The 25,423-nt window shown below is 44.0% G+C and overlaps 1 protein-coding gene across 1 annotated transcript in view; it reads left to right on the plus strand.

Moving 5' to 3' along the window:
* Positions 1 to 25,423, plus strand: part of LOC117364847 (drebrin-like) — a 239,838-nt gene that overhangs the window by 120,977 nt on the left and 93,438 nt on the right. The window contains exon 2 of the mRNA XM_033954529.1: positions 15,587 to 15,639. Coding sequence (XP_033810420.1) covers positions 15,587 to 15,639 — 53 coding nt within the window. The remainder of the gene's footprint in view (positions 1 to 15,586; positions 15,640 to 25,423) is intronic.

The raw sequence follows: 25,423 nt of genomic DNA on the forward strand, positions 1-25,423 counted from the left end.
ACTGTGCAGAGCCTGCATCATTCTGTGGAGGGAAATGATATGAACTGTGAAAAATGCTATCAGCTTGGCTAGCCAGTGTGAAGAATAAAGTAATTTTAGCTATGAAGTGCTAACACTGTTTCCATTTTCTGGCTGTGGCACTCTCCAGGTGTATATGCTTGATACCTCCAGATAATCTAAACTAATCTAGTCTTCGGTTTATATACCAGGTCATCTCTCATTGGAGCTCGATTTGGTTTACAAGTAGTCAGGAGACCAGAACATACATAAAATAAGGAGAAGTAAGGCTAGTAGAAATTAATTTAGTCTATCTTAAAAGTAGATCTTGCAATGTTAGCGATTAGTAGATTCTGCAGGTATTTTGGTATTGTGAGAATAGCAGGGTTTTTTAAGGTTTTTCGAAACAATTGCAATCGGTCTATCATTCTAATAGAACCAGGAAGTCCATTCCAAATTTCTACCAACTTGAAAGCATAGGACTGACAAGGTTTCCCAGCTGATTTAATTCCCTTGAAAGAGGGAAATGATAATTGGTACTTCTGTGTGTTCCTCAAGTAGCGGGATCTGTGAGCATTCCTGTATAAAGGAATCAAAGGATCAAATATTACTTAAAGAAGTTTGAAAATAATACTTGCGCATTTAAATTGGATCCTAAAACGAACAGGAAGCCAATGAAGCTTCCTAAGCAAACAAGAGACATGATCAAACTTTCGGATGGCAGCAGATGGAGGCCTTGGCCTGACCTCTGCTCTTGAGGCACCAAACTATTAAGATCTTTCGGTGCATCACTAAAATTCAAACCACAAAATAATTCTGTAGAGGACAACTAAAGCTACATAAGAACATAAGAACATAAAGCTACGAAAGTGAGATATTATTTCAAGAACAGTAAGAAAGAGAAAATTACCAGGACTCACAAGAAACATTTTATTCTGTAAAGCAAATATTATCTTACTAGCACTATAGATAAGTAGGAAATCACACTGATCAGAGGACAGTTTATGTGCCACTGACATGTCCCTTCATTATCAAGGGTTATCTGGATGATTATGGTAGCATAACGGTACTACCAACATTTTTTTCACAAGTTCAACAGCACTCTTATGCTAAAGCATGCTTTTCACTCATGTTGTGGCTTTCAAACATCAATTTGTTCTGTTAATTGGTTTGCTTATTCCTCTTTTCTAATCACTTGTCAGTCTGCCAAATTTGGGACAACTCAATTCGGTGATGTTTATGAGAACAACCTATTCTTCTTACATATTAACTTGGCAGCAGTATTTTGAATTAACTGTAATCTAGACATCAAATTTTGTTGAAATTCCCTGATAAAGAAAGTTACAATAATCTATTTGGGATAAAATTGTTAACTGAATGAATATTCTAATCTAAAGTGATCTTGAAGAAAATAAGGTTAAACAAGCTGCAGCTTCTTAAGTTATAAAAAAAAAAAAAGCCTTTCTAATGTCAGCATTGACTTCCAGTTCAGTACTCAGAGAAGCATCATAATACCCAGTGGCGTACCAAGGAGGGGGGAGGGGGGGTCCACCCCAGGTACATGCTCCAAGGGGGTGCACAGCCGGCCGGGTCCGGAACCTCCCGCACTGCTCTCCCCAAAGAGATCAGAATGGGTTACAGGTTGTACATACATAATATGTAGTCAAAATAGTTTACAGATTAAGTATGCATCATATACAATCTTATGCATATACATCATATAACCTAAACCATTTTTACAGCAGCATTATGGGAGGGGGATCAGATAGGGTAGGATATGGGACATGTTGGGAAGATCTGAAGGAGGCGATGTGGGGGATAAGAACACAAGAATTGCCGCTGCAGGGTCAGACCAATGGTCTATCTTGCCCAGCAGTCCGCAAGGTCAAGACCAGTGCTCCAAATGAGTCCAGTCTCACCAGTTTAGCATTAACTTGTCCAACTTTGGCTTGAATCCTTGGAGGGTGTTTTCCCCTATAACAGACTCTGGAAGAGCGTTCCAGTTTTCTACCACTCCCTGGGTGAAAAAGAATTTCCTTACGTTTCTACGGAATCTATCCCCTTTCAACTTTAGAGAGTGTCCTCTTGTTCTCCCTACCTTGGAGAGGGTAAACACTCTGTCTTTCTCTACTAAGTCTATTCCCTTCAATATTTTGAATGTTTCGCTCATGTCCCCTTCGCAGTCTCCTCTTTTCAAGGGAGAAGAGGCCCAGCTTCTCTAATTTCTCACTGTATGGCAACTCCTCCATCCCCTTAACCATTTTAGTCACTCTTCTCTTGACCCTTTCGAGTAGTACCATGTCCTTCTTCATGTACGGTGACCAGTGCTGGATGCAGTACTCCAGTTGAGGGTGCACCATGGCCCGGTACAGTGGCATGATAACCTTCTCTGATCTGTTTGTGATCCCCTTCTTGATCATTCCTAGCATTCTGTTTGCCCTTTTCGCTGCCACAGAGGATCAGAAGGGGTCAGATGTTAGGAGAGATCAGACAGAGGGGAAATGTCAAGGGGACAGTTGCAGTGCCACAGCAGGTCTTCATAGATTGACCGCACAATCGCACTGAATGCCTCCTATTGAGGTGGTGTTGTGCAGCTATACTATTGGCAGGAGTGACAGCTAGTGTGTGGTACTGGTCCGCATGCTAACTGTCACTGCCAGTCACTCCCCCGCTCTGCCCCTGACATGCCTGTGCACTGCCCCTACCTGCAGTAAGTAACCCGCTCAGGGTTTTTACTTTGCTGGTGCTAGCTGTTATTGTGGTTCATCAGTAGAGTCTTAACCCGCAGTAAACCCACACTAGCTGCTTAATGCAGCTTAGTAAAAACACTCATTAGGTTATCAGATTCTTGTTTTGCAAATCTTGTGACACTTGAACAGGTCAAGAAGGCAGGGTAGGAACTTTCCTCTATAAAAATTGTAATTTAGTAAAAAATATTCCTTTATATCTTGAAAGTGCATTCTTTCACTTTTATACCATGAAATATTTACTGTGGAATCCAGTACTAAACAACGTCTTAGGCTGGCTAATATATCCCAAAAGACTCCCACATAGAGAAGAATTAATTATGCAATGAAAATACCAAATCAACTGACAAAATGCAGCTGTTCACAACATGTAAACTAGTCAACACCGCATTTAATGTGACTAAAAAGACGCAGTCTTCCTGGTTATCCCTCCCATCCTCTGATGATCTAGCTCAGGGGTAGGGAACTCCGGTCCTCGAGAGCCATATTCCAGTCGGGTTTTCAGGATTTCCCCAATGAATATGCATGAGATCTATTTGCATGCACTGCTTTCAATGCATATTCATTGGGAAAATCCTGAAAATCCAACTGGAATATGGCTCTTGAGGACTGGAGTTCCCTACCCCTGATCTAGCTAATTTTTTTAGCTCTAAGGTATCATCTTTGAGATCTTCCTGCCTACCTTGCTCTTTGAACATTGATTCCTTTCTCAATTCCAAAGAAGAAGAGGTCCATGCAAATTTGTGTTGGTCCATATTTGAAAAGCTAGAATGGAATGATGTTTCTAAATTATTTCAAAGATATGCGCAATCATATTGTTGGCTAGATCCCTGTCCCCTTGATCTGATGGCTGTTGCACCTTTAAACTTTAAATTGAAATTATTTGAGTGGATAACTGACTCTTTAGATGTAGGAAAATTTCCTTTAGAAGATGGTAACATAATTATCTCTCCAATAATTAAAAATACTAAAGAGTCCATTTCATTGCCATCTAATTATAGACCAATTACATCGATCTCCCCCTCTTTGCAAAAATCATGGAGGGTCTGGTTCATATTCAACTGACAAAATATCTTGAGCAACATTCATTACTCCATGACTCATAATCGGGATTTAGATCTCATTTTAGTACTGAAACAGTAATAGCTACATTGCTGGATTATCTAAACAGTTTATTAAGCAAGGGTAGCAGTGCACTGGTACTTCAATTCGATCTCAGCAATGCTTTCGATCTGGTGGACCACACCAATCTATTAATTTGCTTGGATGCTCTATCTACAAGATAATGTTTACTCATGGTTTAAAGGATTTCTAGAAACCAGACTCTACCAAATTAGGTTCAGGTCTCAGCTCTCTTCTACCTGGAAAAACCCATGCGGGGTTCCCCAGGGATTTCCACTCTCACATTATTTAATGTTTACCTTTCATCGTTAGGCTCGTGTTTGAGTAATCTGGATATAAGATTGTTCAGCTATGCTGACGACATTACAATTGTCATACCTTGTAATTCAGTTCTGTCCCAGATTACCATCAAAATTGAGACTGTAATAATGGAACAGATGAATTTCTGGATGCAGCAATTTAAACTCAACTCTGATAAAACAAAGTTTTTCGTGGCATCATCCAGTGAAATTTCTCACGAACCCTCCATTAGTATAAATTCAACATCGTACGTAATCCATCCAACAATTAAAATATTAGGAGTCGCATTGGATCAGCATCTCAGTATGAAAACCCAAATAGATGCAGTGGTATGCAAAAAGCGTAGTTACTTATCTGTAACGTAGGTTCTCCGTGGACAGCAGAATAGTTAGCCACATATGGGTGTTGTCCCAACAGCTCCCAATTTGCGGATAAGCTCTCCAATAGCTCAGAGAGATTTTTTTTTTTTTTTTCTGAGCACATGCAGTGCCCGGGCCCCACTGGGCATGCCCGAGCCCTACCCATTTCCCCCTGCTTCCCCCTAATCCCCAGTCTTTAGTTTCCGCCCGTTCCCATCGGTCGGATTTTCTACAGCTCTCCATTACAACTTTTCTACTCATCACCTTGAAGATGCCTGAATCATCTAAAGAAACAACTGGGATGCAGGAGGAGGATGAAAACACTGGATCCTCATGAATTGTGCACCCACTGATTGGATCCGGCGCTCGAGGTTTCCGTGTTGCTTGCATTGTGCGCACATGTCACCACGTGCACGCAAGCTAAGAAAGAGGGCACTGAGAGACTTCATGAAGAGAAGTGAGGCCCGAGAATCTTCCTCCAGCAGCCATCCTCATCGGAATGCAGCAGCTGGGGATCCACAAGCTACAGTGGCAAGGAGCCTCCAAGATGCCCTGGCTCAGCTAATCCCCCCGCCTGCACTTGGCCCGGTAGAGAAATATCTCCCGGAGTCCCTGCATGTTGCCGCGTACAGCCAGCCTCTGCAGGGCAGCCGATAGGAGTCTCGCATGCTGCTGCGTAAAGCCACAGCCTCTGCAAGCAGCAGATCGGGGTTTTCGCCCTCCAGACTGCATGCTGCCGCGTACAGCCAGCCTCTGCAGGGAGCCGATCGGGGTTCAAAGGTAAGTCCTATCTGCTTGTTTTTGGGAAAACCTCTGATAATCTTTTGCAGCCCCGAGGGCTCTGCCCCACCCTCCTCCCAATCTGAATTTAAGGAGAAAGAATCTCCCATGCTTCTTTCCCTTGGAGGGGACCTGCAGACCTCTCCCACCAGCAGGAGACATGTTGCCCCAGAGTTGTAAAGGGCAAGGGGTTGCCCCTCCTCCCTGCAATCTCCCCACATGCTGAAAAAAAAAATAAAAAAAAAATCAATGCTTCTTTCCCTCTTGGGGTCCTGCAGAGTCAGACCTCTCCCATCTCCCCCTCCCCCTCTCATGTCAGGAATGAGGAGTCTGCCTTTCACAGCAGGGTGCTGATATCATCAGTGATGTGGCATGTCAGACCATGCCTCTCCAAAGGCTGACTCATCCTGCTTGTCCTAGGAGAAAGTGTAGTTACTTACCTGTAACATAGGTTCTCCGTGGACAGCAGGATAGTCAGCCACACAACCCACCCACCTCCCCATACGGCCAACCCGGCCACAGCTAGGAACATCCTGGGGATTAGGGGGAAGCAGGAGGAAATGGGTAGGGCTTGGGCATGCCCAGTGGGGCCTGGGCACTGCACATGCTCAGAGGGAAAAAAAGGATGAGACGCGACCACACCAGAATTTTTAAAATTTTTTTTTTAAATTCTGGTGTGGTCGCGTTGTGGGAAACCAATTCCAACTGAGGGATTACAACTCTGATGAAACCCGTGGTAAGTGAAACATATCGGTGACAGAATCCCTTAGAATGGACCACCTAAGCTAAGCTAAATATTAACTTCATATTTATAAAAAGTTATTTATAAAAAGTTTTACATTCACAACACTGAAAAGCATAATTAAATTGACCCGGTGAGGATGTAATGTTTAAATCCAACCACTGTGAAATGTATTTGAGTGGCTGGTGGCATTTCTGAGGGTCGGCTATGCACAGCTTTATATAACAAGATAAGCTAATTGGGAATATCACGAGGGGGTCTTTACATTGACCAACCTTTGAAGGTCTTGTTGTTACCTGTTTTCCCAATTTAATATACTCTTTTCAACAAAACCAATTCATACTAATCTAGTACTTAGAGAAGCAGCTTCTCCTGAGGTTGTCAGTTTGATTCCCACTGCAGCTCCTTGTGACTCTGGGCAAGTCACTTAACACTTCATTGCCCTGGGTACAAAATAAGTACCTGTCTACTAGATGCCAGTCTACTAAGAATGCTGATCCCTCTTACATCCCAATGGTTATTTTTTGTGCATTTTACATTTGGATGGGTTTATAAGGGGAAGGGGGGGGGGTTCAAAAATGGTTCAAAAAGATAGTTGCACTGAGGACAAATACATCTAGGAAATGACCATTGTAGGAAAAAAAGACAGATGTTTTTCTGGTTTGAAAATGGTCCTTTTCTCTACTGGAGCTTTGGGTGTTTTCCCAAAACGTCCATTATTGGATTTAGAAGTCATATAGAAAATACCCCTGTATGTGTTATTGATGGAAAAACTTACAGCTGAGTTCATAATATACCATATACAATTGAATATAAACCCATACAAGGGTGAAAAAGGTTGACTTGAATATAAACCAAACTTGTTGCAGTCTCACGAGGTTACTGTGGAAACTCGTGTCAGCCATTTTGAGTAGTAAGACTGCATGGGGTAGGAGCATAGGAGCATGGCTCTTGCCCTGGCTCACCACTGGACCAGCAGGGCTTAAGGTAGGCCCGGGGAGAGGCCCGCAATGGGTCCAAATCTGTTTTATCATACCCTCTAAGAAATTCCCTAACCCTTATTTGTCCTGTTTGTTTTAATTAGATTGTAAGTTCTGTTGAGCATGTTTAATGTGCAGTGCTGTGTAAGTCTAGCAGCGCTATAGAAATGTTAAGTAGTAGTAATAAGACTCAATTTTTTTGGCCCAAAAATCTAGGTTTGTATTCAAGTATATGCAGTAGTAATGTAATACCTATGAGGTTCTCTGCTTTTATGTTTCATTAACTTTTGTTTGATTTCGTACATCTGTAGTACAATATAGAGAAGGGAGGACTGCTCAGGGTTGGGGGGGTTAATGGTGAGGGGGAGTGAATATATAGTCTTCAGAGAAATTGTGAGTGTATATAGGCACTGTGTTATATCATTTAACTGTGTTCTCTTTGGATAACGAGTGAACTTTGTATAAGGAATCTCTGATGTTTAATGAACATTTAAGATTTAAAAAAGAAAAGACATTCCATCCTGGGTTAGAGTAAAGGTCCATTTAGGTAGTAGCAATATTCCGTACAATCTCCCCTAGGAATAAGCATTAGCTTTCCCTGGGTTTACCTCGATAATAGTTTATGGAATTTGTCCAAACCAAGACTGCATTAATTGATTTTCCCAAATCCTCCAGCAATGAGTTCCAGAGCTTAATTACTCATTGAGTGAAAAAATATTTACTCTTATGTAACTTCATGGAGTGGGTGTCAGGTCAAAACCGCGGAAGACAAAGGCGCGCGCCGACAACTGAGCGCAGCGCGGAGGCGCGCGCCGAAGAAAATAACTGTTTTAAGGGGCTCCGACGAGGGTGTGTGTGGGGGGAACCCCCCCACTTTACTTTATACAGATCGCGCTGCGTTGTGGGGGCATTGTGGGGGGGTTTGGGGGGGTTGTAACCCCCCACATTTTACTGAAAACTTCACTTTTTCCCTAAAAACAGAGAAAAAGTTAAGTTTACAGTATAATGAGGGGGGTTACAACCCCCCAAACCACCCACAACGCCGCCGCGATCTGTATTAAGTAAAGTGGGGGACTCCCCAACAAAAAACCCCTGTCGGAGCCCCTAAAAACTGTCATTTTCTTCGGCGCGCGCCTCCATCTTGCGCTCAGTTGTCGGCGCGCGCCTTTGTCTTCCGCGGTTTTGTCTATGAACCCATGGAGTGCTCTCCTAATCTATGTATTTTTTGAAAGAGTAATTCATTTGCATTTACTGATTCCATTCCACTCCACTCAGGATTATTGTAGACCTCTGTCATATCTCCCTCAGCCGTGTCTTCTCCAAGCCGAAGAACCCTAACGTCTTTAGCCTTTTCTCATGCGAGACGATTCCTTTCCCTTAATCATAATAATACTCAAGGTGCAGTCGCACCATGGAGCAATATAGAGGCATTATAATGTTCTTTTTCTTATTTTCTCTCTCTAATAATTCCTTACATTCTGTTTACTTTTTGGCTGCCGTTCTATAAAAGAGTGCTGAGAGATTCTCAGCCCAACAAACCAACTTCCTAAATTCTGAGCATTATTTTGCCACTGTAGCTGAAAAAAAAGTGTTCTCATTTCATTAAGTGCCAATTTGCAGAAACACTTTGACATTGTTTCAGATCATTGATTGAACCCTATCCACCTCATTCGTTTCTTGATCGGGCTGAGAACTTTCCAGCACTCCCTCGTACAGTGAGCAGAACTTTTCAACATATTGTCCACAATACCCAGAACTTTTTCATGGGTGATGACTCCAGTTGTGAAAATTAGCATCATGTAACTATAATTTGGGTTTTTCATCCCAATGTGAATCACCTGTGCACATTGGACCTGATATTCAAAGTGATTTAAATGAGAAATTGAGAATCCTCCCAGTTTAAATCATGCTCAGTGGGCCGGCTACAGATATTCAGTGACAACTGGACAGTGCCACGAAATATTGGCACTAACTAACCATTTTGAAGGTGGGCAGGAGCGAGGCATTTCAGGAGTAGAGTTGGGGAAGAGCCATATCTAACTGGGCATGTATGACCGTATAAATTAGCAGTTCTTACTTTGCCTGGTCAGATATGGACTGAACATCAGGATTGGGAAGTAGCCTATTCCAGCTTGTTGCAGCGGTTGCCACATTTTTGCTGGATATTCTGAGCTCTTTTTTTTTTTTTTTTTTTTTTTAGGAGACATGCCATTACATGCCCCCATCTTCTTGCTTGAATTAGCACTAAATCTCAACTGAGACATGAAGTGAAGGAACTTATACGCACATAAAAGGATTTGGATTTACCAGGGCAGTGAATCTTTCAGTGTTGTTAACACTGAAAGTTTCAGTTTTCAGGGGGAGCGGAGGTAACATCGGAAAGCTGACTGATTTACCACTCTCCTCCAGTTTAGGTAACATGAGGAGACAGGGCAGGATTTTTTTTTTTTTTAAGTAGATTGTTATGTGTTTGGGGGAGAATTATGTGCTGAGGAAGGCCAAGGGCTGACATTACTTTCAGCTCACTGGGAAATACTGACAATCCCAGCAGAGCCATATGCCGACAGGTTTTTAAGGATAAAGATGTCCTAAATACTTTTTCCACATTGCTTTGGCAATGGAATTTTGAATGTTGGTGCCATAATGAAACAGCCCAGCTCTAAGCCAGAGGTCTTCATTATTTTTCAAGTGGGAGTTAGTCAAAAAGAGCTGAGTGTGAGAGCTAAGATCATTGCCAGACAAGTGTCAGATACCCTGTCAACCTAGGGTTACCAGACATCTGGGAAAACCCGGACATGTCCTCTTTTTATAGGACTGTTCAGGCTCCAGGACAGACTTTCCAAAACCTGGCATTTGAAGGGCATATGAGCATGACATCACACGCATCCGGATGCGACCGAAGCTTGTCGGGGAAGAAGAGAAGAGGTTTATGGGGGTGGGGCTGGAAGATGAACAGGGAGGGGCTCGGATGAACTGGAGCGAGGCTGAAGGCAGAACTGGGTGGGGGCGTGGCCGGAGGCAGAACAAGGCGGGGCCACGTATCCAGATTTTTGTGGGCTGAAAAATGGTAACTCTATGTCAATCTCCACCATCCTGTCTCCATCCCCATTCTCTTCAAACTAGGTCTCTCCCCTACCTGTTCCAGTTTCTAATCTCCCCCTACACTTTCTCTGGAGACTTGTTTGTGGTGTCACCTTTGAACATCTATTCTGTTTTCTTCCAGCACTACATAGTTCACAGATAGTTTGAACTGCATGGTGTTCTCAAAGTCTTATGAGCAGGGGCGAAGCCAGCCCTCCAGTTTTGGGGGCACCCAGGGGTGGACCAGGGAAGCAGTGCATTCTTTTCTCCTCTTCTCCCCCCCCCCCCCGTCCTCATACGCTAAGCATAGCATTGCTAGTGGGGAGATCATGCCAGCCAAATAAATATAGTGCCACAACTCCCCTCCTCCTCGCACTGCTTCCTGCAGAGGTCAGTGGTGAGCCTTCAGCTATCAACCTCTGCAAGAAGCAGCATAAAGAGGAGGAGAGCTGTGGCACTATATTTATTTGGTTGGCAGGGCTTTGGCTGGAGGTGGCCTGAGCCCAAAGTGGAGGGAGGGGGAGGAGGATAGCGCTTCCTCCCCCCCCCCCATCGCTACGCCCCTGCTTGTGAGTATAGAGTGGGAAATTGGGAAGAATATAGTTTAAACTCAACAAAAGATGGCATGGGTACAGTTTTTAAACAGAATAACTGTTATGGAGGTATACCAGGAGGAAGTCTGTGAAAAAGATGGGAGAGAAATTGTGTACTAAAGAGTCAGCCACTGTCCCCTGGGCCTTCCAATGAAAAAACTTTTCTAATTCAAGGGTGGGCAGCCTTTATACACAGCCGCATAAACATCAGAACTAACCCTAGTGGAAACACACAGAAAACTAACCAATGCATAATATAAAACTCAATATGATGTCTGGATGAACCTAAATTACGACAATGGTCTGTTATTGTATACTTCTGTCTTTCTAACACTTGCAAATACTGTCAAACAAGTTTTATCCATTGTTGTATTGTTCATGCTTCCACTGGCAATAAAACTCTGGATAATGGTCTCATGGACTGCATAAAATTCAATGGTGGGCTATAGGTTGCCCACCCCTGCTCTTTGCTTTGTGTCAGAACAACAAAGACCAGTAAACATATGGAGTGCAATATAGAGAATAACACAGTGACAAAATTCATCACCGTTCTCGTCCCCGCGGATAACCGCGGGAAATAATCCCGTGTCATTTTCTAGTGTCTATTTCAACCTCAGTTCTTCTACACCAGCATTCTTCAAAGCAAAGCTTGAGGGTCAGTGGTTGTGGCCATTCATACTCTGATTCTTCCCTCTCGCCTTAAAGAATGACATGAAGATGGTTTCCCGCAGGGATGGGGACGGTGATGAATTGTGTTTGACATCATTGCATTGTGTCCACGCATGCGCGGATGCCCTATGGGGGCGGGGCTGGGGGCAGAACTAGGTGGGCCTGGGGGGATGGCTATGTGTCCAGATTTTTCTTTTGAGAAAATCTGGTAACCCTACTACTGAGCTATTGTAAGGGAATGGAATATAGGATGCAAAGATGTCAGGTCTCACTCATTAGGAGTATGTCACACTCATTTGAAAGCTTTCTCATTCTCATATTCTATGAGCCCTATTTTTCCCGGGGAGGAGCCTCAAGTGCCTGAGCCAATCAGGGCCTTAGGCCCCCTTCTCAAGATGCACTGGAAGGGGAAACCCGCAATTTTGAAGAAGCGGGCCTGCTGACATGAGGGAGTACACAGTGGCACAGCAAGGACAGGAGGCGCCCAGGGTGGTAATGCTCCACTGCACCCTCCACTTAACTGCTGCTCATGCATGCATTGACTTTCCCTCTGATGTCACTTCCTTACCCTGCGACCAGGAAGTGATTTCAGAGGGGACCCAGGCCGGCGCGAGCAGCAAGCTGAAGAGATTGCTCATGCTAGAGAAGATATAAAGAGGCACGGGGGGGGGGGGGGGAGGGAGGGCACAAGCATGGCATAGGGGCATGGAGAGATGCTGGTGCCCCCACCAAAATGGTGCCCAGGGTGGTCTGCACCCCTTACTACACCACTGGGACTGGGCATCCCTCTTGCCATTCTTCTGTATAAGGAGTAAGAAATTTTGAAAGGGGGTCATAGTTGTGGGGGACCATTACAGCCAGTTGGAAGGGCCACCCCCTTGAGCTTGGAGGGGACAGCCCAGCCCACTAGACTACCAGCGATTTTTGGTGGGGAGGGGAGTTCCCCCCTGCCAGCTCCAGAGGCCCAGCTGATTGGAGCTTCCTCTGCCAGCAGAACTGCAATCACCTAATCCTGGTACATTAGGAGGGGAAGCCCCAATCAGCTGGTACTCTGGCTCCGGTGGGAGGGGGGGTCAGGGAGTCCTGGCACAGTGGTAGGGGGAGGGGCTCAGCAGGAAGGTGGATGGAGGTATGTTTGGCAAGGTCTTTGCCGATAGATGCCCCGATTCACTAAAGTCAGCAATCGTTTTTTGGTTCGGGGTGGGGGGTGCTTTGTCAGGGAAGGGGGGATTTTTTTCTTTTTTTTTATTGGGTAGATATTTTGCATATGTAATAAATGCAAAATATCTGCCTGATTAAAAAAAAAAAAAATGAAAGAAAAAAAAACCCCCCCCCAACGTCAGAAACCCTCCCCTTCTCCTGCTTCTCCTGTTACTACTGTCAGGGCTCTGCACCGACTCAATCGCTCATTGAACGACTGAGTCGGTGAGTTTGCATGCAAATGATTTGCACCTCCTTTTATTCATTTGCTTGCATACTTGACAGTGAATCAATCACTGTTTAAAAATCAGCCAGAGAATCGGTTAACAGCAATTGAGTCGCTATCTTTAGTGAATGTGGGCCAGTCGGCTGTCATAGCCTTACTTTCCTGTCAGTGCTTGAGCTAATCAGTATTCAGGCACTGACAGGAAAGTCAGCTCAGACCCTGCTGGTAAATTTTGCACGGGAAACAACACATTTCCTTGCTGTGCATTACACGGAGTGCTCATTAGAATACTAATGAGCTGCTTGTAATGCATTAGCATAGGATTCTCAGTGGCTGCTACAATGATTTGTGATTTGGCAGGAAAGTTTTCCTTGCAAATAAGACTGGTTAAAACCAGTCTTACGTGCAAGGAAACCTTTTGAGCACTGAGGCCTAAATTTTTAAAAAGTGGCAAAAAACAGAGAAAACTTAGGGCTCCTTTTCCAAAGGTGCGTTAGAGCCTTAACGCGCGGAATAGCGCGCACTAAATTGCTGCGCACGCTAGCCGCTGCCGCCTCCTGGACCTGTTGGGCCGCCGCGTGAGCGGACTGCTGGGCACGATGGACCTCAGGTCTGACCCAGCGGAGGCATTGCTTATGTTCTTATGTTCTTTTAAGCAGGCGGTAATTTTTTGGCTAGCGCACGCTAATCATGTGCGTGCGCTAAAAACGCTAGCGCACCTTTGTGAAAGGAGCCCTTAGTGTTCACAGGGAAACCTCTAATCAGGGCTGGCGCAACTATTAGGTAAACAAGATGATCAGCTAGAATGGCAGCTTCGAGAGGGGAAGGGGGGGTGACAGTCAAAGCAAAACAGTAAAGGTCCTACGACCACAGAAACTCCAAGAATCAGCACCCATCTTGCCCCAAGGAGAGAGAGTGAACAATTTTCAAATCGCACATTTACTTAGATAAAAGGCTGTTGTCTACGGAATTGGCTTTTGGATGTCCTCATTGAGAGCAATTGGGCAATTTGCCTATTGAAAAGTGCTTTTGTAAAATCCCCCCCCCCCTGAGTTGTACGCAGATAAAGTAGGCACAGAGAACATTTGTGTCTACTTTACGTGACCTGAATATAAGTGCATTTAGGGGTGAAGTTTGGCTACAGCATAGGTGACATTATAACCTCCACATGTATTTTATAACATACTAGTGTTTAAGCCCATTACATTAACGGGTGCTAGTAAAGCCTCCTTCCCTCACATGTCCCCTATTTTCAGCCCCAGCTCCAAACCCATTTTTATCTCCTCCCCCCCCCCCCCCCCCCCACAGTCCAACAGCACCTCTTCCCTGCTCCCCCGGTCAGCAGCACCTCTTCCCTGCTCCCCCGGTCAGCAGAACCTCTTCCCTGCTCCCCCGGTTCCTCTTCCTTGCTTCCCCGGTCAGCAGCACCTCTTCCCTGCTTCCCCAGTCCCTCTTCCCTGCTCCCCCAGTCCATCGTCCCTGCTTCCCCGGTCAGCAGCACCTCTTCCCTGCTCCCCCGGTTTCTCTCCCCTGCTACTCCAGTCAGCAGCACCCCTTACCTGCTCCCCCAGTCCAGCATGTAGCCTTGTGAGCATTGCAGCCGACTTTTGTAAACCTCGCAGGCCGCTCTGCACATCAGTAGCACGTTCCCTCTGACGCGATTGCATACGTCAGAGGAAACGTTCTACTGAGGTGCTATGCGCCTTCGAAGTTTGGTACAGCCGGCCGCGATCATCAAGGAAACAGCGCCCAACCCTCTGCTGCGCTTTGGGGAGAGTCTTCAGCGGTTTGACACCTTTCTTCCAGCAGCCACCGCCAGCACCGCTCCGCACTGCATCAAGCCGCAGAATACAGCCACGGAGGGCAATCGGTGCGGCCAGGACACAGGCAGGGAGAGTTGGTGAGTGAGGGCGGGAGGAGGAGAGTGGCCAGAGTGTTCCCTGCCGCCGCGTTCTAATCTAGAATCTGGCCAGGGATCAGAAAACACGGCGGCAGGGAACATGAAACCCTAAGTGCGCATGCACGCTTAGGGTTTTATTATATAGGATGCACATACTCCACTTGTGTACATTTACACCAGTTCCCAAGCAGGAGCCAGTGAACATTAGTGCATTTGACCTGGGCTTGTCACAGGTTTTACGAAGCTATTTTATAAAGGCAGATAGATGCGTAAGTTAATTTATAAAATAACTCCAAATCAGGCATCTATTTGGTGTTCTTATCTAGGTGACCTATCATAGAATTATCCTCATTATAGGCCCCTTTTATACAGCCGCAGTAGTGAGTCCAGGTGCGGAAAATGTGACGCAGCCCATAGAAATTGAATGGGCTGCAGAATTACCTCTTTCCCTTTCTGTCCCAGCAGGCTCACAATCTATCTAATGTATCTGGGGCAATGAGGGATCAGACAACCAGTCCAGGGTTACAAGGAACAGCACGGGCTTGAACCCACAACCTCAGTGTGCCGAGGCTGTAGCTCTATCAATGCCAACCTCTCCTATTGGCAGGAAGAATTGCTACCTGCAGCTTCCTCCTTCTCTGCTGGCTTACATCTGGAGTTTGAAGGCATCTGGAGTTTGAAGGCAACACTTGGCAACCGCACATAGATGGAAGCTGGCAGGGGAGACAACATCCTACAGATAAGAGAGACGCTGCTGTCTGACTCCTCCTGCCAGTGGGAGAGAATCGCAGTGAAAGAAGGAAAATAAATAAGGATGACTTGCTACTCACAATCTGGAATTCCTCATCCTACAACCTCCTCTCTGATGCTTTTTTTTCTTTCTCTTGCAGGGCTGTCTTTGCATATGAAAAGAACTATGACCTCAAACTTTCCGACTCTGGGGGTAAGAAAAGTGATAATTCACAGCTGCCTTGTTTCTCTGTTTACTTCCACGCCGTGTCCTCATGTCTAGTAATTTACTATGAATGTCTATTGCAACTCATTCTGAGCTCCCGGGAGAACGGGATAGAAATCAAAATTAATTAATTAATTAATGATACTTTATTGAACTTTGAAAATCACACCTCCATGCACAATTGCTACAGCAAGTGTATGCCCCTTTCCAAAACGTTGAGCTCTGGTTGTCTTATAGCCTGGAAATAAAGTGCATTATAACTGGTTCTTTCTGTGTATCCACATATCCTACCCTACAATAGTCAAGGAAAAAATACTCTGCAGCATTCTTAGAAAACAAAGTAGGAAAAAAACATGGAACAACTTGGTTTCATATTTATTTATTTACCTTTCTATCTCTCCTCCCCCTTGTAGAAATCCTACATACTTGTAACCATTCACCTTCAACAGCAAATACCAGAGAAGGAATTGTATAAAAGAAAAATTAGTTCTTACCTGATAATTTTCTTTCCATTAATCCCAACAGATTAGTCCAGAGACTGGGATCTCAAAGTCCCTCCTTGAGGGCCGCAATCCAATCGGGTTTTCAGAATTTCCCCAATGAATATGCATGAGATCTATGTACATGCATTGATAGCAATGCATATTCATTGGGGAAATCCTGAAAACCCCACCCTACTTGCGGCCCTCAAGTAGGGACTTTGAGATCCCTGGATTATGTCCATCTATCAGCAGGTAGAGATAGATTGCCAGAGCTCTGCCATATAGCACTCTATATAGCAGTCTCACTCTTAGTTTTTTCAATAACAAAATTGTATAGACAGAAAGGAGAATGAAGAACTCTCCTTCCTCTAAAAAGAACTGTTTAGCAGAAACAAAACAATAGAATACTGCAAGGAAACAGGAGCGAGCATTGCTCTTTAGGAATCAAACCGATTAAATTATGTATATATATATTTTTTAATTGCATTTGTGTTCCAAAAAAACTTGAACTGCAGACTCACAGGAGTCCAAAACAAATATACAAAATACTCCCAGACATTAAACCAGAGATTCTGAAGCCCAGAGTTAGGGAGGGCCTCTGCACTGATCTGCTGGGACAATTGGAAAGAAAATGATCAGATACAAACTAATTTCTCCTTTCCTTGTCAACCTGCAGATCCATCCAGAGACTTTCATATATTAAATTTGAGAAAAAGTCCTGTTACAATACTTTTGGATCAATGAAGAATTTCGAGAAAACCCAAAAAATCTCTGTGGAGTGACGATGTTCCTAAATGGACTTTATTTGAAAGTGTCAAAGTTCCAAAGGTACACTGAAATCATCCACATAAAATAATTCCATCCACATAAGAGCCTTAAAGGACCTAGTCTCACTTCCGGCTCACCACACAATTGTTTCCCATGTACTCACCTTTATAGGACCCCCAGGGACCCCTGAAGAAGACTTTTGTCGAAATGCGGACCGTGTTGGGTCCTGTATCCCTAGCGGACTAGGTCCTTTAAGGCTCTTATGTGGATGATTTATTTTTATGTGGATGGAATTATTTTATGTGGATGATTTCAGTGTACCTTTGGAACTTTGACAGTTTCAAATAAAGTCCATTTAGGAACATCGTCACTCCACAGAGTTTTTTTGGTTTTCTCTGGATTTTCTTCTTTGTGGATATTTTGGGGTCAATTCCATTTGTTTTTTTCAGTGAAGAATTCACCATTTTTTGAGTTATATACTCTAATGGTCATCTGTAGATTCTCAGTATACATGCGGCCTCTTTTACAAAGCTGCGCTAGAAGCCCCACTGCGCTAATGGCCCCATAGCCCATAGAGATTTAAAGGGCTTCGGGGCTGTCGCCGTGCGACAGCCACTAGCGCGGCTTTGTAAAAGATCCGATATTGTTTGTAACAGATGAAAAGTATGGGGATTAGGTTTTGAATAATCCTCTTAAAACTTCACTAGTGGGTTTATTTACACTGTTTAGGTTACTAAAAGGCACTATTGTGTTACCATGTGCTACCATGTACTAACGCAGTGGTCTCAAACTTGCGGCCTGGGGGCCACATGCGGCCCACCTGGTACTATTTTGAGGCCCTCAGTATGTTTATCATAATCACATAAGTAAAATAAAACAGTTTCTTGATCATAGGTCTCTTTAGCTATAAATTACAATGTTATTATTAAGATTTAGCCAAAAGGAAAGATTTATAAACTATAAAGAGTTTTTTACCTCATGCAAAATTGTCATTTCTTTAATAAGACATTAACTATTTTTTCTGAGGCCCTCCAAGTACCTACAAATCCAAAATGTGGCCCTACAAAGGGTTTGAGTTTGAGATCACTGTATTAACGTGTTATTTACTATGGGTCCTATTTTGTGCAATGGGAAGTATTTAATAATAATGTGTGTTAATGGTATTAGCATACAATAATACAGTAGTGCTCTTCAGTATGTGGAGAAAGGGAAATAACTCCTGTACATGAAGATAACTTGTTTTTTTAGGCTTCTGCAACTGGCATCATGCTTATTACAGTTTCCCAGGTCTCACCGCATCTGGTCAGGTAGAAACAACGTTTCAGCCATCATGCTGTGGCTTTCTTCAGGGTGCGCTGTGAGGTTTGCAGTTTATCTTTATATATAGTGAGTCCTCAAACCCGATTGGTTGGGGCTTGAGGTGAATGAGGCAGGAAAGTCTGTTGGTTAGCAATTTGAACTTTGGTGGGAAAATCTGTTTTTCCCGAGAAATGGAAAATTCTCTGGTGAGTTTAAAGATGTTCACCTTGTGAAGCTGGGTTATATGTTCTCTTAGACTTCTATGGCTGGCATCATGCTTGTTCCAGTTTTACCAGACCAGATGCAATGAGACTAGGGTTTCCAGATTTTGTCCTCAAAAAGAGAGAACATGTGGCCCCTCCCCATTCTACCCTGTTCTGCCCATAGCTCCACCCCATTCCACCCATAGCCCTGCCCCTTTCTGACCCCCAACCCTGCCCCACACAAACCCCATCTTTTAGGGGCATCTGCACATGCATGTATGAAATGTGATGATGTCACATGCATGTGTTGCATCTGCACATGTACAGATGTCCTCCAGACACGGCCCCGAGCTCAATGGTTTCCAAAACACAGACAGTCTTCTACAAAGAAAACATATCTGGGTAAATCCAGACATCTGGAGTGGTAACCCTAAGTGAGACATGAAAAACTGCAACAAGCATGAAGATAATTTGCCTTGAGCTATGAGTGAAAAGATGTGAACTAAATCCAAATAAATAAATATATGGATCCATAGGGTTTAAAAAGCTCCCATGAAGCGACATCTTTTAATGGTTCTTATATTTGGTTTTATAAGAGGTCCTGTTTTAATTCAATTTTACATTTCTTTCAGCCATTCCCTAGTAATTTTGTTGACTAGGCTGGTATTTCATTAGTCCATACAAATGAGTTTGATTTTTTGACATTAGTGTAAGACCAATCAGATCCAGTGTGTGAGATAATTATGGCCTCTTTTACTAATGTGGTTTTGCTTCTAGGGCCGCAGGCAAATTACAAAAGAGCTGTCTAAAATCAAATTTATAGAGGGTGTAACTGCTTCTAAAAGATATTTTTCAAATATTGTAAAGTATACAGAAAGTAGTTGGGTTTTGGTTTTTTTCCAACTTCTTTCAACCTTATACAGTAGTATGTACAGTGTACCAATATTAATCCTACGGCAGAATTCATGAGAGAGATTAGTGAATGAATTAATGAAATGAATGATTAATGAAATGAAGAGTAAAATAGGGATTTTGGGGGCCAGTAATTTTCAGTGGCTGAAGGATTTTGCTTTGTTCAAAATTGATCATTTCACTCTTTTACTCACAGCAGATATAAAGAGATTGGGGATAATCCTTGGGTCACATTTATTTACAGTGTTCCCCCGTGAATTCGCGGTTTGCAGACTCAATCATTCACGGTCTGCTCCGAACGCCTCTTCCTGTAGTAAAGTCAGACTACACCAATCAGGAGCTGCGTCTCAAAGCAGCTCCTGATTAGTATAGCCCGACTTTACTACAGGAAGAGGCGGTCGGAGCAAACCGCTAGTGATTTTCTACACCCGCCAGCGCTCCAGCTGCCCTCTCCTGCCTCACCTGCCTTTTGACAGGCAAAAAAACCGCATTTGCGGTTTTTCAAAATTCGCGGGGGTTCCTGGAACGGAATCCCTGTGAATTTCGGGGGAGTACTGTATTTATAAAATTTTTTACATACACAAAGTAAATCTACATTGCATATATACATAATTGTGATAAAAGTAATCATAACTCACAAGTCCCCTCTTTTACAAAAGTGTAGCGTGGTTTATAGCCCCGGCTGTAGGAAATCTATGAGCATCGGAGCTATTACCGCGCTGGCCGGTGCTAAAACCTGTGCTGGGGGATGGGGGGGGGGGATATGTCTGTGCAAACAAAAATGCTTGACATTTTTTCTTAAAACTGCTAAAATCTTGAAAAGTCAGGTATGAGCGTTTACCTCTTAATTTTATAAACTTTTGTACCCAAATTTAGGCTTAGCGCACAAATTTGCATTCATGTGTATAGAAAACGGTCAATTGTACAAACAACTTAATTTAATAATTGGCTGTTGATTGGAATTAACTAAGGTACTACTGTTGCTAATACTTTATTTATTCAGTTTTTTTTATACCATTCTCCCAAGGGAGCTCAGAACGGTTTATATGAATTTATTCAGGTACTCAAGAATTACTTATCATGTGTACAGCACTGCTAGATTAACGCAGCACTCAGTAGAGCTTGCAAAGTTAACATCCAGTTATTGGCTTTAACTTTGGTTAATTGGCACCAATAAATTGCACACACAACTAACTGTAGTTGCTACTCTAGAAGCTGTACATGGTAATTTAACTGTGCACAGCTTCTAAGAGGGAAAGATTTGGGAAGGCATACCTAGGAGTTAGGCACGCAGGTTATTCAGTAGAATACTAGGAGTTATTGCCTAACTGTCAACCTAACTGCAAAAATGCTCATGCCTAGTTTTATTAAAAATAGCCCAATGTTATTTATGACGTTGTCTATGTAATATACACCATCAATCCACAACGGCATATAATAAACTTCAAAGTGTCTACTTTCTAATCAATCTTTTTTTCTTCAGATAATACATGTCTAAGTACCTCTATGGTCTTCAGTTCCAGCCAACCACCAGCCAAATTATTTGAAGGCTTGTTTCTCTTTCTGGCTTTTATTCATCATCAGACCTTAGTCTTTTTTTAAGTGCTTGTGCTCTATATTCTATGTTTTGTGCAAATCAATAAGCTTTTCTTATACAAAACAAAAGGGGGGACCCATTCTTGAAAAAACCTTCGGGCAAAACTGGTTGAACCTTAAGGCCTTTCCCGAGGTTCAAAAAAAGAATGAAGAAATAGCTAAAGTTTTAAAGTTGTATAAGAAAAGCTTATTGATTTGCACAAAACATAGAATATAGAGCACAAGCACTTAAAAAAAACCTAAGGTCTGATGATGAATAAAAGCCAGAAAGAGAAACAAGCCTTCAAATAATTTGGCTGGTTGTTGGCTGGAACTGAAGACCATAGAGGTACTTGAAATGTATTATCTGAAGAAAAAAAGATTGATTAGAAAGTAGGCACTTTGAAGTTTATTATATGCCGTTGTGGATTGATGGTGTATATTACACACCTAGTTTTAGGCACAAAACTGTAGACTTAGGCTAGTATTCTATAATGGCAGAATTGCTTATAGAATTCATGTTTAGCACGTGTCGTCCCAATGCCTAAACTTAGGCTGCTTTCATTTTACTGACTGTGATTAATAAAGGAACAACAATTATTTCTTCATGCTCAAGACCTTAGAATAGTCATGCACATAGTTGTACTGTTACATATAAAATATTGCAACCTCATTTATGCTAGACTTCCAAAGAGTCCAACCAGTGGAAAGACTGTAGCTATCAAAGGGGATCCAGACAATTGGTAGGATGAAATTGGTAGAAAAACAATTCATAGGATATGACAATTGGTAGGAAAATCCTACCAATTGTCTTCTTATGAATTGTCTTCCTATCAGTTGTCACCCTACCTATTGCAGGTACCTCTTTGTGCTCTTCTCACATGGTTTTTTTGTACCTCTCCATGTAGGCCTACTGTGTCAGAACATGAGGCCCTCCCGCGGGGGACCTCTCCCGCAGTATGTACCTCTTTGTGTCCCCCTCCCACAGGTTTTTATTGTACCTTTTCGTGTAGGCCTACTGCTTCGGAACAGGAGCATGGGGAGCCTCTCCCATGATATGTACCTCTTCATGTCCCCCTTCCATAAGTTTTTTGTACCTCTCTGCGTAGGTCTACTCTTCTTCCTCCTCCTCTTACTGGCTATAAGGTCCGCATAGAAATCCACGGGCAGCCTTTCCTCTGACATCAGAGGCTCCAGAAGCATTTCCTCCAGAAGGCTGCAGAAGCATTTCCTCTGACATCAGAGGCTACCTCTGTATTGGAAGTTCCCTCTGATATCAGAGGGAACACTTCCTGGTCAGCCACTGCCTGCAGATATGTGAACAACTGTGCAGGAGGAGGAAGAGAAGGAGTACGCCTACATACTGCTTCTTCTTCTGGGGAGAGGGGGAGGGGTAAGCTTCTTCTTCTTCCAGGGGGTTAGGGGGTCTTCTGGATAGGTTGCCGCCAAGCTGCTTTTTCTTCCAGGGGGTTGTGGAGGAGTAAGCTTCTTCCAGAGGGTTGGGGGGGGATTTCTTCCAGAGGGGTTGCCACCAAGCTGCAGTTTCTTCTGGGGGAGGGGTTGGGGGACATGGCCTCCCATGTTGTCAAGCTTCTGCTTCTTGCAGGGGGTGTTTGTCATTCTGTTGTTGTTGGCAATCCACCGGTTGCCAGTGATGCTTCATGCTCAGGTCAAAATCTGTGCTCTGGCAGGGCACAATCCAAAATACCAGTAAGTATGAACCAGTAAGAGTACTGAAATTCTGTTGGCAAGTATGGCTAGTGGTACCAGGATTGCAAAGCAAACCATTTTAGCTCTGGTGTCCTCACTGTCCTGCTTACTGAACCTGTTTCTAGTGAACCTCAGACCTATTCCACAGAGTATGTGAAATCAGCAACATTTAAAAAGCTCATTGTTCATTTTGATGGCACCCTGAACAGAGTTAGATTATACTATATCATGCTTTGGTCTTATGGATTTTGAGCAAATGTTTATATCCTATTTTATATTGTATATCTTCAATGCATGTTAAGATTTAGAGTTCATAAATTTGAGTCTATTTACATAGCATTTTCATTGTTTTGTATATACGTGTAATGAATTGTTAATGTATCATGAATTGTTTGAGGTGTTCTGATGCACTGTTTGAATTTTCCTCATTATTCCGTAGCTGCCTTGACAGGATGGTTTTATGAAAGGGGTCTGTATAAACATTGTACCTGCCCATTGACTTGGTGTAACTGTTGGTGCCTAACTATAGGTGCATCCAATGCCTATTTACGCTACTACTGTATTCTATAATGGAATCTTGGTGCCAGGAAGCCATTATATACCTGGCATTAAGCACATGGCACTGGGCCACCTAAATCTTGGTGTCAGATTTTAGAATTACCACCATTGCTTATGACTCTGTTCTGATAGAGTTCTTGTCCTCCTGCAAGGATCCCACATTGAGTTTCCCAGCTATGCTGGGCAACAGGAGATAAATAGATAGCTTGGAATAAGATTAGCTGTACGTCTCTATATCCTGATTGTTACTGAAACTGCTCTCCAGCCCCTGTCTTTTGTGACTGGTACACTTTTTGCTGCACCCTATGTATAAAAGATAAGGATTGCTATACTGGGACAGACCGAAGGTCCATCAAGCCCACTTTCCTGTAACCAACAGTGGCCAACCCAGATCCCAAGTACCTAGCTAGATCCCAAGGAGTAAAACAGATTTTATGCTGCTTATCCTAGGAATAAGCAGTGGATTTCCCCATGCCATCTCAATAATAGCTTATGGACTTCTCTTTTAGGAAATTTGACTGGTTTATCAACTGTTGGAATTTGCCAACCCGATGTTGAAAATGGCTCACCGTGTAGTTTTCCATGCAGTCATACAAAAGTCCAACTCTGGCATATAAATGACCTCAAGTAAACGAGCCATCCGATTGATGACCTAACATTTGCAGTGCCATAAGCGGACTGCAAATACCTATGGGCCTTAAGCCCCCTACCCAATGCATCCTGGGATATAGAGGGAAGAGCCTAAGGCCCTGATTGGCTCAGATGCCTAAGGCCCCTCCTATGGGAGGGGCCTTAGGCATCTGAGCCAATCAGGGCTTGAGGCCTCTCCCCATGCATCCCAGGATGCATCGGGAAGGGGAAGATCCACCATTTTGGAGTGGTGGACCTGCAGGCAGGAGGGACTGGGCATCCTTCCTGCTATCATCTTAATGTACAGGTATGAAGTAGTTTGAGAGGTGGGGTGGTTCGAGGGGGCTGGGGGGCATCCATTTGCAGGAGGGAATGGGCATCCCTCCTGCCAATTTTTTTGAAAAGTGGAGAAGGGAAGGGGAGGGTGGGTCAGTTTGGGGGTTCTGGCAGGGCAGATCAGTTCGGCAAGGGCGGGTTGCAACGGCTGGAGGGAGTGGGCATCCCTCCTGCTGATTTTTATTGAAGTACGGGGGGAGGCTCGGCTCAGCATGGGGAGGGAGGGTTGCAGCAGAAGGAGGGAATGGGCATCCCTCCTGCCTGTATTTTGGTTCTGGGGTCATCGGGGGGGACTTCATTGGGGAGTGTGGGTGGCTCACATTTCTTTTAATGGGGACAGATATTGTGCATGTGCAACACATACACATCTGTGCCATTAAAAAAGAAAAAAGCCCCAACAGCTGAGTGGCAGGAGGCTGCTTTGGGGCTTCCCCTGCCCTCAGCTGTTCAGGCTTCCCTAAATACCTCTGCATAGGTGTGAGAGCCAGTTTCTAAGTAAGCTCATTTGCATGGGCAGCCATTTGAACATCGATCACTGTTTAGAAATCGGCCCACAGCGGCCTGCACGGTCTTAGTGACTGTGTTTTGTGCATCTAGCCCCTAGTCGCTTTAGCTTTTCCTCATAGGAAAGTCATCCGATCCCCTTTATCATTTATGTTGCCCTTCTCTATACCTTTTATAATTTCACTATATCTTTTTGCATTCTAGGTCTTCTTACTAGTGTTGCTCAATTCACAATTCAAATCAATTCACCGATTCGAATCAGGTGAATTGATTCGAATCGATTCAATTAAAAAAAAATCGGCCTCCCAATTCAATGGCCGACCCTTCCTCCGTGCTTTCCTACAGCAGGAGTTGCAGCACTGCCTCTTGCTGGCCATCTGCTGCTGCTCCTGCTTGCGGGGGGAGGGTCGGTTAGAAAGGCCTCCCCTAGCTTGCCCGCTCTTGCCTCCCCGCTCTTACCTCCCCCAGCTTCCCCGCTCTTACCTCCTTTATACTAATAGGGCAGCTTGCAGGCTCGCTGGTGTTATAGCGATCCCTGCAGCTGCCCGTGGTCCTCAGCAGCACGTTCTCTCTGCCGCAATCCTGCCTCTGGAGGAAAAGCCAATGCTGGCACAACAGCAGCTTGGAGGTTGCTTTTCGTGCCAAAACATTAGAGATATGGGGGCAGCGGCGCACATGCGTGCACGGCAGGAGGAAGCAGGGAAGGAACATGTGGAGGTGGTGGTGCAGAGAAGAGGGCGGCGGAGGGGCACCACTGATCCAGGCGCCTCTCACCCTAACTGCGCCACTGATCAA

This window comes from Geotrypetes seraphini, chromosome 1 (assembly GCF_902459505.1).
Source record: "Geotrypetes seraphini chromosome 1, aGeoSer1.1, whole genome shotgun sequence".
Classification (NCBI taxonomy): domain Eukaryota; kingdom Metazoa; phylum Chordata; class Amphibia; order Gymnophiona; family Dermophiidae; genus Geotrypetes; species Geotrypetes seraphini.